Source organism: Ptychodera flava, chromosome 16, assembly GCF_041260155.1.
Source record: "Ptychodera flava strain L36383 chromosome 16, AS_Pfla_20210202, whole genome shotgun sequence".
Taxonomy (NCBI): domain Eukaryota; kingdom Metazoa; phylum Hemichordata; class Enteropneusta; family Ptychoderidae; genus Ptychodera; species Ptychodera flava.
Window position 1 is genome coordinate 23815940 of NC_091943.1, and position 14548 is coordinate 23830487.

The 14548-nt window shown below is 36.6% G+C and overlaps 1 protein-coding gene across 29 annotated transcripts in view; it reads right to left on the minus strand.

Moving 5' to 3' along the window:
• Window positions 1-994: 994 nt before the first annotated feature.
• LOC139114378 (potassium channel subfamily T member 2-like) overlaps window positions 995-14548 on the minus strand; it is a 165719-nt gene continuing 152165 nt past the window's right edge. For 20 of the 29 annotated variants that reach the window (XM_070676077.1, XM_070676068.1, XM_070676081.1 and 17 more), the window contains 7 exons: window positions 14059-14170; window positions 13052-13108; window positions 11274-11375; window positions 10422-10634; window positions 9745-9865; window positions 6353-6440; window positions 995-5667 (listed from right to left, as the gene is read on the minus strand). In XM_070676077.1, coding sequence (XP_070532178.1) covers window positions 5532-5667; window positions 6353-6440; window positions 9745-9865; window positions 10422-10634; window positions 11274-11375; window positions 13052-13108; window positions 14059-14170 — 829 coding nt within the window. In that variant the 3' untranslated portion in view covers window positions 995-5531. The remainder of the gene's footprint in view (window positions 5668-6352; window positions 6441-9744; window positions 9866-10421; window positions 10635-11273; window positions 11376-13051; window positions 13109-14058; window positions 14171-14548) is intronic. The other 9 variants (XM_070676082.1, XM_070676079.1, XM_070676065.1 and 6 more) reach the window with 2 other exon arrangements.

Sequence of the window (14548 nt, forward strand, 5' to 3'; positions counted from 1 at the left end):
TCTCGCTGCAGATAAGTTTGAGAACTAGGGGAGCACACAGATAACCAAAAGGTTAACACTTGCTTAATGCTATATATATATATATATATATATATATATATATATATATATATATATATATATATATATATATATATATATATATATATATATATATATATATATATATATATATATATATATATATATACACAGTGGTGAATGAAAAGTGACCCATGCGGGACTTGAACCCACACCCCCCGAATACATTTCGGTTGCTCTACCAACCGAGCTAACGGATCAGTCGGCTCAATGTGGGCTGTCCTGTCTCTTGGATAGGGCTATTCATTCTGTTGTTCGTGGATGGTGAGTAGGGTGGCTAAACTCATCACTTAACCTTTCAGCCTAAGGATCCTACAGGGCCTCGCAAACAAGTCACCAACTTAGGAATCGGTTATTGGTAATGAGGATCAATCACATGAATGATGCACGTACAAGGCAGCGTTACTTTGGAGGTCCATAATAAGGCCCGTGGTTTTATAAATTTTTTTTATTTTCATAGATCTTTCCTGCCAATAATTTACAAATTACGTAAAGTTCTTGTCATTACTTGTCCTCATTTGAATCATGTAATCCATACAAACTTACCAGCACTATTCAATTTCAAAGCGATCTGATGAATTAGTACATAGAAATCGATACAAAATTCACCAAAAATGAATAAAGTGATCCAAAAATTCATAACTTATGCACAAGTTTTGTATCTTAAAATTTTTTTTTTTATCTACATGAGGTCTACAGTTTCAGGAACCAAACCACCAAATTTGACATTTACCAGGCAAGAACGTCAGAGATCTTTTGACCAAAACTTATGGGGAAAATTGCAAATATACAAATTCCACCTATGCAATGCTTCTTGTGGAGAACCACGCCTGATGTACTCGGAAGGACAGCACGTCAGTTTGGTTTGTCAAGTCTTTCCCAAACAACAACAGAAAACAACTGGAAAGCTGAACATGTTCAAAGCTGTGATATTTTATTACAGAAATAAATAAGATTTTCACAGATCACACATAGAGTGACAAGACTTGGACTTCACATTAACATAAATACTGAAAATTTTATAAAACTTAAATACAAATTACAAATAGTCTGTTCAGTTACAATTATGTTCAAAAAAGTGGAGCAAGAAAGAATTTTTGCTGATTAGGCAGTGTGAATTAAGTGAGAATGACTGATTGAAATGTGATTGTGCAAATTAATGGCAAGGAAACAATACAAAATGACGTAAAAACGTTAAACGTTTTAAAATTTGAGCTGACATAATTCTTGCTGTGAGGCAATACGAAGAAGAGTAGTACCATACATTTTGCTAATATTGCAGGGCGCCCTCACAGTCAATATTTACCTTAGCATGCGTGTTCTGCTTGGGGGAATTAGCGAGTCTTGGCACCCGATATTGTTCAACCTCTCTATGCTAGGGCTCTGCAATTGTGTCAAATACTTGCTGATTGGGTGAAATATTTTCACAATTTTTAGTAAATTATATTGCCACTCTAACGAACAGCAAATTGTGTGTTGCTTTAAACATATACCACAGTCATCCCACCGATGAGGGACTACGCATATTTCTTTGTACTCTTGTATTCAACAGACGCTTTCTCACCAAAACTTACAAATACATAATACACCATAAATGAAATGTTGCTAACACTTCTACTAAAATATATATACCAATATGCCATGAATGGACATTTTGGAGTCACCAGTCACAGAAAGGTTGCCAGACTTTTAAGTCTGAAAGACATAACGAGAGTTGCTTACAAACAGGGTGGATGCATGTATTTCAGCAACACGTGTAAATTGGCTGGTTCAACGGTCAAAAACTGGTACCTTGTTTGTTATGAATAACATTTGATGGCACAGAAAATCTCCTGTGAAATCTCAGCTCAATAGACAGTTACCTAAAATGGTTCCTTTTAAAAATTTGCAATCTTCTGTGTTTTGGGGAGATTGTTGTTATGGTTACTTATGTAGCCATGGCAACTTGAAAAGGCAAAAGCCATGAGTTGTGTAATTTTTTGCTTTCAAAAAAATGCCATTTACAATATTTTGACACTTTACCAACTTCGCCTCTGACTGCTCGTAAATAGAGACGCAAATCAAAGGCAAAATGACAAATACAGGACGGTTAGCCATGAAAGTGTTTAACATGACAGCTGAAATCACCCTGTGGAAAAAACTCAACATATACAGTTTGAAACGCCTTGGGCCAGCCCAGATGTCTGGTTACATGCTAATTAAGCTAACTATTGATAAAAATATGAAGAATTTATAAACATATAAAACATTTAAAAAGAGACAGTATTGAATAAAATAACTTTTGAAAACCAACCACTAGTTACATTCTTTATGAAATACATTCATAATGTGAAAGACATATTGGCTATGAATTAATATATTAGTACATTATAAATAAATAATCACATTTATTCAAAAACGTATCAAATGCTGGTGATAAAACGTGCTTTGAATGTCTACATGCAGTTTTACAATAAAATATAGACACCTAGCGGGACAGCACACTGTGTAATGTTTTGATAATTTTTTGTTCAGATTTTCATATATCTGAATATCATTGGTTGCACTGTGCTCTGTAGACAGACTTCAAATCCACATTGCTGTGTATGTAGAACAATAATATTTGTATTGCTGGCAAGTGAAATTCAGTGAAACCTACAGCATACAAATACAATGTACATATGTTTGTGAAAATACCATTCACACCATGTTCAAATATTAGAATAATTATTCTGTAACGACTGATAGATATTTTTATGTTGTTATTTAAACATTGAAAATATCATCGAAACTACAGTGTTCGTTTTCCAAAAGAAGTCTCAAATTTGAGTGAGTTGATCTTTAACCTTTCAGCTAAATTGCTTTGGATTTGCTGTAACCATGGCAATAGTGGTTACCATGGCAATGGTGTCCTGGACACACAGAGAATTCTGGACTTTGAAAATTCATGAAGTCAAAGACTGTGTGTGTGTACATGTTCAACATAGTAAGTGATGAGTTGTTTGGTGAATATGAGAGAAACAGTCAAAGTTTTGAACTTGAAATGTACAATACTATCACTATCGTCATGACACCTTGAACTTCAGTATGCCATGGAATATGAGGTTTGAGATATGTACATGCATGATTTCTTAAAAGCACAAAGGCTTCATGAAGACACTAATTTGCTTGCTGGCACTTGGGGGGTTGGGGGAACACTTTGTCAGCAAATACAGTAAATTTCACAAAACTTTCGCTTTCCTTTTCTCAGTCTGTAATATTAAAATTTCATCTAAAATTTAATAAATTAAATCTGATGATTGATATGATGCACAGATTTCTGTTTTCAAATCTCTAAACGTTTAGATCTTTTTCGAAATTTTCAGCTCAATCACACAAATTTGGCAGGTTTAAAATTGTGTAAATTGTGTGTTTTGGAGCAAACATTAAGTTGCGATTAGAACACTAACTACACATTTGGTGACAGATACTCCTGATTTCAAAATCAAATTTATCATGATGTTGAGCTTATCCGTCTTAAAAATTGGTAATTTTCATACAATAATTAGGAAATATCTCTTATGGTACATCTACAAGAAAACAGATTTTATAAGTTCAACATTTCCATGTCACATCCTGACAAATTATGCACAGGTTTTCTTTTTTTGATGAAATTTTTAGACATACATTATTTTGGTAAATTTGGTTACATTTTGGCTGTCCACTTTCATGCTTGCTATGGTTTCCAGAGATAAATCAATGCACCATTGACAAGTATACTGGTTTAAACACAGCACTCACATATTCTCATCCTTCCAATTCTCATCCTATTGAAATCTATATGCATGTCTTTCCAGTGTTCAAGAGTCCTGATGCAAAATGATGAGACATCTATACTGACAATTCACCGAGTCTCCAAGTTGTGGAGTCATTAAATCAATAAACAGAAACATACTCTAGTAGGACTGAACTGTTTCCTCTCATAGAAGCCTTATTTGTTCACATCTAATATACGTGTAAAGTCCTTATAAGGTCTTTATGAATTTGTCCAATCAATACTGATCTCAGAAGAGAAAAATTATTTTCAACATGTCTTTTGTAAAGTCTGTCTGTCAGTCCCGATTCATACATTAAATCAAATGTACATGGTCATTTTTAAAGAAATGTACAGGAAATTTCATTTCTACAACCTGACTTCAACCATTTCTGATCAAAATGTTTTGCTTCACAATCAACAAAAGCTTTCCATAATACTTCATCTCAATTAGTTGTGTTCATTGACAGCTGAGGTCTGCTGAAATTTTAGAGACTATTTACACTGTATTTGATACATTTACAAGTTGACCCGGTGCATGCAATTTTAAACATGGAGTGAATTCACGGCAATGTAATAGTGATGAGAAAATACCAATAATTCATTTAAATTCAATGAAAAATTGACACAAAAATTTGAAAAAAAGAAACATTCAGCAGATTTTGGCGCCAAAGCAAATCCATTCCTCTCAGGCAAAGCTGACGGCAATAAACCACAATCTCATCTTTCAGCAAGACAGGAAAAGTGAACATAAATGATTTCCCCTTTGCAGGTTGGTACAAGAAACATTATCAAAATCTTAGAATATGCTCTTAGCAATCTTCACACAAGGCAAAACACGTCACAACACAAACTCTGGCATGTGAACAGATGCCTTTGTATTTTAACATTTGCTGTCAATATCAGAAGATTTTGCTATGTAATAAAATGATAACGTTTAAACAAAAGAATTCACGCTTTTGAACACTTGGCAATAATCAATCTGATATGTGGTGTGATCTAGCATGTAATCTCAACCTGAAAAATATCTGTCATGAATTGTCTCTTGAATTATGTGTCCATACAATATATACAATGAATCGTACCTGTAAAGAATTGTGTGTATGTAATTAATTATACATTGATCCAATAGTAACTCTTCAATACTTACTAATTCATATCTCCAGCAATCTCTATGATATCATGATTTGTACGGTCTCTTTTGTCATATTTCGGAATTTCTTTATCAAATCACGTATTGCACTCAGAAACTCCATAAAACTTACCTATAACTTTCTTTTGTAGATTTGTCATATCAACGTTATGCTCAATGAGTTGGTAAAAACAAACTAAAATAAAAGCACTTGGCTGGTTCTATCGATATATTTACAGCCAAACCATAGTTAGAGATTTGCAAGATTTTTGTTTCAGCATTTCAAAATCTTCGCCTTGTGAAATGTAAACTTTTCACAGTTGTCGTAGGCTTGAGCAAAATTACGTTCATCTACCAAGATCCCAAATGCAGAAAGTACTTGAAGGAAATATAGATTCCAAGTCGCACTGTGGAATGGTTTCCAATGGTACCAGTGGGATGATAAGTGCCTGATACCCACACAACGGACCCTGCCTGTATAGCTTCACATGACACCACGTCTGCCCTAAATCAATATCTGGCTGTTTTGAAACACCATTGTACTTTCTACAACCTGGTGTCCATGCTACCTTGAGGCTCTTCTCGTTTCTCACCTTCCGTCTTGGGTCGCCTTGTACTGTACTTTCTTCGGGGTGGCATCGGGGATGAGGCGTTTGGTCCTCCTGCTGGCCGGATTATGAAACTGAAAATTTCACATGTACACAAGGTCATGTTAGTGAATTCAGCATGATTGGTTTTGTTCTGGGTTCATCATTGACAAACGTATCAATACCCTGATGTTTACTACAGATAAAATATGTCAGAAGCCTTTAACACCAAATATGACAAGGATATTCTAAAATATACAATCATGTTAGAATATGCCGCGGGAACAGATACAGTAATCAGATTCCAAAACATTTACAATACATATTTGGTCTACTACTTATGGGGCTCATTTTGAAGCACATTGGGTAAATACGGTAGAATTTTCCACCATTTTATTTTTGTGAAAAACAAAAGTTTTATTTTACCTAACAGAGTTAACACAGAGATGGCAGCTATTTTGAATTTCAAGTGTCAGTTAATATTAGGCAATGTTTATTAAGTGCCAAATTTTGCATGGTGACCCCGGATTATTTTCTTTACATAGAGGAAAGTTCAGGAAAAAGTGTAAGTCTTTCAATTTCCAGGCATGACCTACCTTAATTTGATTGGCATTTGTTGAATGTATCCAAATAAACATGTTTGTACGTCGTAGGAGGGAATGCATCATGTGTTTGTGGTATCTCAAGTGATTACTTACTAATAGTTGCTTGTTTGGAATGTGGGTGGGGGAGTGGGGAGGGGGTGAAAGGGAGGGAGAAATGACTTGTAGAATCACTTACATGACATCATCCAGTTCTAACTTTGTATCAAAACCTGGATTGATGAGTACGTATGATAATGCACTTCTCTTCTCAGTGGCTTCCGCATCTGTAAATGATTGTTATATTTATGTTTTTTGGTGACATTTCATCAAATCAAATGTCTAGCAAGGTACCACAGGGCGTTGTCTACATGTCCGTCCCCTGGGGTGGGTAGGTGTTTCGTTGTATCGCTAATAAAGATATATTCTACCAACCTTTGGTGTTTCGGTCTTAACTTAGCACTGCCCTTGACAATCTTGCGTATATGTTTTATCAACATGCTGCGTCTATTATCTGATGAGTTTGAGTGCCTAATTAGCCAAAGTAATCAAGGGTAAATTACTAATCTGTGGACGCTCTCACCAGATTATCACCGGATTAAATTTGACAAAGTCAACAACGAACGCACCAGCAAGGTATAACTGAAGAAAGGGCTGAAACTCTCAAAAGCCGTGTCCAGAGGTGGTCCGTAAAACTAGTGGACACTTTATATTCATGTATTCAGAAACAAACAGAAGGCAAAACAAACTTGAAGATTCATTTGTAAACGAACAGGTCGAAAAGGAGGACCTCCCAGGAATGCGTGGTATGTGTTGAACACACCTTGGTAACGTATCGGAGATGTGTTTATACCCTGCTGGCCCGGCAAAAACCACGTTGGTCGACGTGCCTAATACCTCATCGAACTGAATCAGACTTCACGGGTATATTGAAATTCCGTGTTAATCGAGAACAAGAACGGAAAAGACTTTATTAACTCGACGTTCGAGCTCGCCTTCAACTTATCCAGTTTATCAACTGCGTTCTTGCAATACGTACACTTTTGTATTAGTCTTCTTTCTAAAATAACAAAAGACATGTTTTACATACGACCGCTTGTATGCTCTGCAGTACAAGCAGTGTTGTGGGTTGGTGACTACGTGCCTGCAGATTTTATACACCGCGGTATTTTGCTCTGAATTTTTCAATTGACCTGATGTGCTAAGTTAAAACACAAACAAGAAGGTCGAGTGTTCTCTCTGCAAATCAAGTAGCATTTCGAACACGAACGATTCGGATATCTTGACCTCAACATTATTAGCTACGCAGCTCGAAAGTTATGCTCGGAAACAGGACGGGAACATTAGTCAAAGCCGGATTTTGCATGGAAAGCATGCAATGTACTGCATACTGCTTATGCTCCCTTGGGTCTGAGACTCCCGCCCTCTTAGCCATAAACGTCATTGAGCTGTCAAGAATATGATAGTGCAGTCGCGTGAATCTGTGTATATTTTGATACATTATTTTATCAATCCTTATACTCAACTACCTAACGCATCAAACAAGGGTCATGTCAGGTTCTTAGGACGTTCTCCAAAAGACATATTATCGATTAGTGTCGCGGAATGATTTTCACCAGGTTTGAGAACTAATAAATAACTGGTCGTCAGTGTGTCTTCGCATATCAAATCGACAAGACTGTATTAGTAACTTCGAGGGATCACATCCTTCACTGTAAAGTTGTTTTTATACAAAACACATTTTCGAGAAAGCTGACGTGCAAGGGAAAGACACAGCAACTGAGTCCGACGGAGGCGCAAAAAACAGTGCATTCGCATTTATGTCCGATGTACACATCTCTGTTATTCCATTGTATCAGTCGACGAAGCCTACGTCAAATTGTAGTGAACTCCGAGCAAAGTCCCACATAACATGTAAAGGCGAGCCAGTGCCCACTTCGAAGTCTAACATCATTTACTGTAAAGCTGCGGTTTTTTATACAAAAAAATCACATTTTTAGGAAAGCGAATGTGCGAGGGAAAGACGGGGAAAGACACCGCGATCGCGCGACTGAGTCCGACAGCGGCGCAAGAAGTGTTTCCCCGGCAGTCAGACATATACAGTATGCTATATCAATTATCATGCATTTCTAAAGCGTGTCCAAACGTTGACATAAAAATATATGTCCAAAAGGTTTTGATTATATATAGTTATTACATTGTTACGCAGGGTTTCACGCGGGTTCAAAAACTGACATAAAAAGATATGGTGTCCAAAAAAATTCGTTTTATTTAGCTGACTGATTTATCGTCTTTGCTATTACCTAAACATCCCCGTTTTCGTTCGACAAGACCGTGAAATCAATATCTCCCCAACGTATATAGATCAACCTGGTTGAGTATTACTATGCTTCCAATGTGTCTTCGCAGCTTTCATCTCGTCTTGAAACGAATAAGCATATATAAGGCATGAAAATACTTTTGCCGACTAGTCAGTTTTTATGTAACAAGCGGCGAGTTTCTTCCCCCAAACGATGACCGGCTGTAGTCAAAAACACATAGATTGTCATGTCCGTGTTTATAAACACCGATGAGCTTGACCCTCGATCTCAAAGCATGTTGGCTAATTTGTTTACGTACCTCTATCGATCATGTGGGCTTAAACAAAACATTTATAAGGTCAAAGGTTTCTAGTTCCGGCTTCCGGTCTGACGGACCACATCGGGACACTGACTCCACCACTTCGATTAGTGTTCTATTGCTCAAAGAAGCAACCGACGAAGGCATAAATTGGCCTGTCCCCGTTTAAACATGTCAGAAAACTGTTGACGTTCGAAAAATTAGGAAATGTTTATTGTAAAGTAGATTTCTGTGAACACGGCTTTTGAGAGTTTCAGCCCTTTCTTCAGTTATACCTTGCTGGTGCGTTCGTTGTTGACTTTGTCAAATTTAATCCGGTGATAATCTGGTGAGAGCGTCCACAGATTAGTAATTTACCCTTGATTACTTTGGCTAATTAGGCACTCAAACTCATCAGATAATAGACGCAGCATGTTGATAAAACGTATACGCAAGATTGTCAAGGGTAGTGCTAAGACCGAAACACCAAAGGCTGGTAGAATATATCTTTATTAGCGATACAACGAAACACCTACCCACCCCAGGGGACGGACATGTAGACAACGCCCTGTGATGCAAGGTACATGTATGTCTGCTCTCGACAAGATCAAGGTGCAGCACCTCTTTGCCACTTATAGCATTTATTCTCATAGCATATGTCACTACACTGTGATTAATGCCTCTGTAAATTCAAAATAGAATTGGAAATTACACTATTTCTGATATCTTCCTTAAATAATTCTATCATGTAAGAAAACTTTGGAAGAGCAAACAGTTTTGTAGGGTCAAGTGTTCATTAAATATTTGTTAGTCTTCAAAGGTAATAATGTGATGTCAATAAATTGATGAAGGTCGAAGCTCTACGAAATTCAGTCACTGGAACTTTCAATTATAAGAATTCTTATGAACTTGACAGTCTGTTTATCTTGTATTTGGGGATCTGAAGGTACTCACAGACCTGTTTATACACACATTGTACAGTCAGGTTCTTACCGTAATCAGATTCAGGCAGACCTAGTTTCTTCATTTTGGATCTGACTAGTTCAGCCAGGGCTGCTCTTTCTTCAGACAGACATGTAGATGACTGGTCATCGTCGTCAATGGTAACTGACAACTGGGAGGGAAAATAATTCACAAAAATTCAAATAGAACTGTGTGCGGTTACTGGTTTGTTACTAAATATGGCTGCCCATGTAAAACATCAATTTCTACTGCATGAAATGAGCACAAAATTTTTCAGTGTTGCATGCATGGTTTTGTTGCAAGCCTGAGCAGTTACTCTGTCTTTTAGTTTTTCCCTGTAACACTAACAGTCGCCAGGTATTTCTGTTGTTCTTGCATGCATTATTTCCTAAAAATGAGATCTGACTTTGCCAACAAATATTTATTTTTGCATATTAATGAGAGAGCAATGATGTAATTTGCAAACAGCCCCATTGAAGTTTTATAAATATATTATGACAGAGGTCACTCGTAATGATCACAAACAGTATGATGTGAGGTTTGGAATTCTGAACTGTTGGCAATTCTCTGTTTTATGATACCAAACCTGAATAAATCTGATCTCTTTTGAGTTCCAGTCTCACTGTCATGTTTTTCAGTTTTGAGAATTTCTAACAGCCTAGAACCATGACTGCATGCGCACACTTGACCACTACAAATTGCCTTACCTCTGATTTGCTATCCGACTGCATCTGTGTTCTGTAAATACCAACAGGGATTTCAAAAGTTGTTGAACAGAGTTTTTGATAGAGTCTGCCGTAAGTTCTGATCCAGAGATCATCGGTGGTAATCTTCATCTCGCATAGATAGCCCGATCCATGCGCTTGGTCCAAACCCAGAAGTAACCGGGTGAAGATAATCATGTAGTCCTTAACAAATGACTGGTAAAAATAAAACAATGAAAGATCTCTTTTAGCTCTTTGCTGAAAACTTCATTAATTTCATGGGTAACCGTTCAACCGTGCAATTCTGAGATTGTTGTTTTTAACATACATGTATTTAGGAAATGTCAGCTGTGCACCAGAGTCCTTACAGTCAAGAACTGGTGGATTAATATTTCTCAAATGCATTTGAACATAGACAGCTGATGTTAACATTTTGGAATAGTGCACTTCAAAATGTCAGCTCGTAATCAGCACCAGGTGAGTATACTCTATTGCAACTGTAATGTTTTCAAAGTCTTTGAAACTTGAAATGGTGTTGGACAAACAATCTTTGCATGCATCAGTGTTAAACTTATATATAGTTTAAAAACAACATTATAGAGTGAGGCAAAATTAGAACATTAGTATTAACAGCATTCAAGATGACAGTAATGGAGTGATATGCCCCAATCTACCAACTGTTGTTTTGCCGTTTCATAATGTATGTTGCACAGATTATGCTGGGAAGATACAGGCCACTTGGAGCAAAGTGAAAGGTGCAGAGGTCAGAGTTCAAAGGACATGCTCCAACATTCCCGTGTATGCAACTTATTGTGTAATTGTAGAGAATAACAGAAATACAATGAGTGTACGTACCTGATAAAGCAAGGTGTCTAACATGCTGGCTGTAAAGACGTTACCAGCTGCAAATGGCAACCTGAACATGTATGAAAGATTGGCCCCTCTTTCTTTCTCTCTCTGAAATAGTAAAAAACATTGGTGGATTGACTTTTGAAGGATAGTGAATAATATATCTGGTACAAGACCTAGCAGAAGAGCATGTACCAGTAGAAAGTAGTGGTAGATGTTTGGGGATAATGCAGTTTCTACGTGGAAATTTGAGGTCAAAAAGGGAAAAATTTTTTTCTCCCTCATTATTGCATGCATTGATCTGGTTAGCTTTTTCACATTTGCTAGAAAAAAGTATTGAGTAATATAGAACTACTGACATACTCATGGTAGAAAACGTAATGTGAAATCTGCATGATCACATCACACTCTGTATGAGTGTTCTGAACAGTGCAGTTACTGTCATCCTATGGCTGCTTGTCAGAATTACTGCTGACTTCAAACATTCCGTTTTGTTTTCATCAGTAAATTAAAAATAAATGCTGGGTTGCCACATTGTTTTTGTGAGAGCCCTACGATGGGAAACAAACCTATTACAATATGTTGGTGTCTATGCAATGTTTCTGCTCTTGCCTGACATCATACCGTTACATGAACAGGAAACCCAGTATGAGGATGACTGTGTTTAAGACGCTTTTAGCCTATTAATTGGCTGACACTTCTGAGCCACTCTTGCAAGGAGTATGACAGTTACAGTTACCATCTCATTGGCATTAGCAAAAACTCCAGGTCAGATATGTATGATCGTACATCAACTACCGTACATTATCAATTTACAAAATAGTATTAATTTAAGATAAATGTATAACACTTCCAGGATATACCATATCTGAGCTGGAATTAAAATATGTGTCATTACAAATAAACAACTTGATTTTTTTCACTGTATACATGTCAGACAATTTTTTTTCATGCCACTGCATTTCCTAGCCTTGCAAGCAATCATCTACATGATATTGTGTTTCTATAATCCTCAAACAAGTGCCATACTTTAATCAGCACGCAAATAATGGCTGAACTTCATTCACACTGTGTGTTGCTTGCCATACTGCATTCATTTAGTACTGTGATAGTTATGTACCGTACAGCAAACGCATAATGATACGCTATGCCAATATTTGCATGATGATGACAATACACCTCTATTAAATTCAATGGACTCTACCATCAGACACCAATTTCAATCAAGAATTGCTTATCAATCCATGCAAACGGCATATCAGTATTGAACTATGCAAATATAATAACAAACAAAAGTTTCACACTCAGTAGTGACTTAAAAAGTCTTGTAACATTCATTAATAAACTAAACAATGATTTTACAGAGATAAAACACTCCTAATAAACTAACAAATATGTGGTCTCTAACATCATGCCTACTTTTACACAGTACAGTGTCAAAGAACAAAAAAAGTCTTGTTCAATTTCTTTTCAAAGATGTTTGTTTTCAAAGATGTGCATTATAAGGCAGAGAATACATGCCATTCACAGCCTAGAGGAGTGCAGATTAAAAGTAACCAAATCGAACTGACTGAAGTTTAATTGGCAAAAACAGCATCGTTACTCAGTGACTATAATACACGTAGTCTGCCTGTGTTGCACACATTTTCAAGGCAGCCAGAGAATGGGTGTTTAAGTTTCAAACGCTGATGATGGCAGTCACATGTCCATGTCTATTACAGAATGCTTTTATTCTTGAATTCGGGAAATGTAACTACGAAGGAAAGAAATATTTTGATTTTTACCTTGCCCTTTACATTGCTTTTTAACTTGCCTTTTAGATATGCGTGTACAAATGACAACTTTGGGGAGATCAAGGCAAACAGAATGTTAATCGAGGTATTAGAAAAATGGTGTGGTTTGTTATAACTGGCTACCTATCAGAAGATGCGTGCTTAGTTTTCAATGCAAACTCACTTTGTTGTTGTGTACGGTAGTGTTTGGTACGTAAAATTGCACTGTATTATTGATATGTTCAAATGCTTGCTCACTGTGCATGACAATATTTGTGGTATACAGCATTGCAGTGCTATGCATAACAAGATTACAGTACTGTTGTGATGTTTTACATGCTGGTACCATTATTCTAAGCCTGTGCATATTGGACTTTGTAGAGATGTGTGTTGGAATTGTTGCCAATGTTCAATCTATTGGAATGGTTCAGAACACTGATCTAATAGCAAACAGTGTGAATGGGTAGAAAAAGTATTAAAAGTAACAGAGAAAATCTTGCAAGATTGCATAATATATAGTACCCTGTGAATTTATTAACCCATACTGATGCAAAATGTAAGACAAGATGGCAGGAAGTGTTCGAAAAGTAACTTTCTGGATGTTTGTATTATCATATAGTGTCCTACAAGAGTCTATGTAGAAATCATGCAGAGAATTGAACTGGCACATACATTACACAGTTGTGAGGTAAATGTAACAAATTATTAGAATTAATTAACCCTATCACCCCCATTTCCCTTTCTAGAGGTCCAACTCTACTATATAAATCAATGGGATTGGGTCAAACCATGGTGGTGAAAGGGTTACGCGACATAGCAATTGAAAATTTCTACATTTCTAAATGAAACCTTCAGGAGAGTATATGCATGACATTTTCTTTGCATTTAGCGCTACTCATTTTTTCCTATATAGCAGCTTTTGCAGGAAATTATCCAGATCTTGAAAGGCCCAGACTGATTTAAAGCCTGCGGCTTCCAGGGACATGGCTGGTATCAAGATAATACAGGAAGACACGTACCTTCTGTTTCTGAGCAAGTTTCAAGGCGTAGTAGTCTTTGGCTCTGAATTGCATGAATCTCATGTTGGATGGGTGAGTTAACTCTGTGATGATTGTACTACTGGGGAACAACCTGAAAGAGTCGGACACAAACTTTTGCACATCAGAATAACCACTGGTGTATTGTTACTCCAAGATAATGTGGTTGCTCATTTTGTCCAAACCATCACATACAAGAACAACTGAATTTCCAGTTTTCTTTATATAATAGATTAATTAATTTTACATTTAGAAAAAAACATTTCCAGCATTCCTATTGAAGAACGCTGGAATTGATTTGTCTTGTATTTTTTCAAATGCGATGAAAACAACAGTGAAATGGAAAATGCCCCCAGGTGAGTGAAAGATACGTATGTAGGTTTGTCTGGATTGAGAATCAATGAGGCATACAGTGCTAGTCTTGAAGGTCAGTTTTATGTACTAGAAATGCCATGTGATTATCTTACTCTGA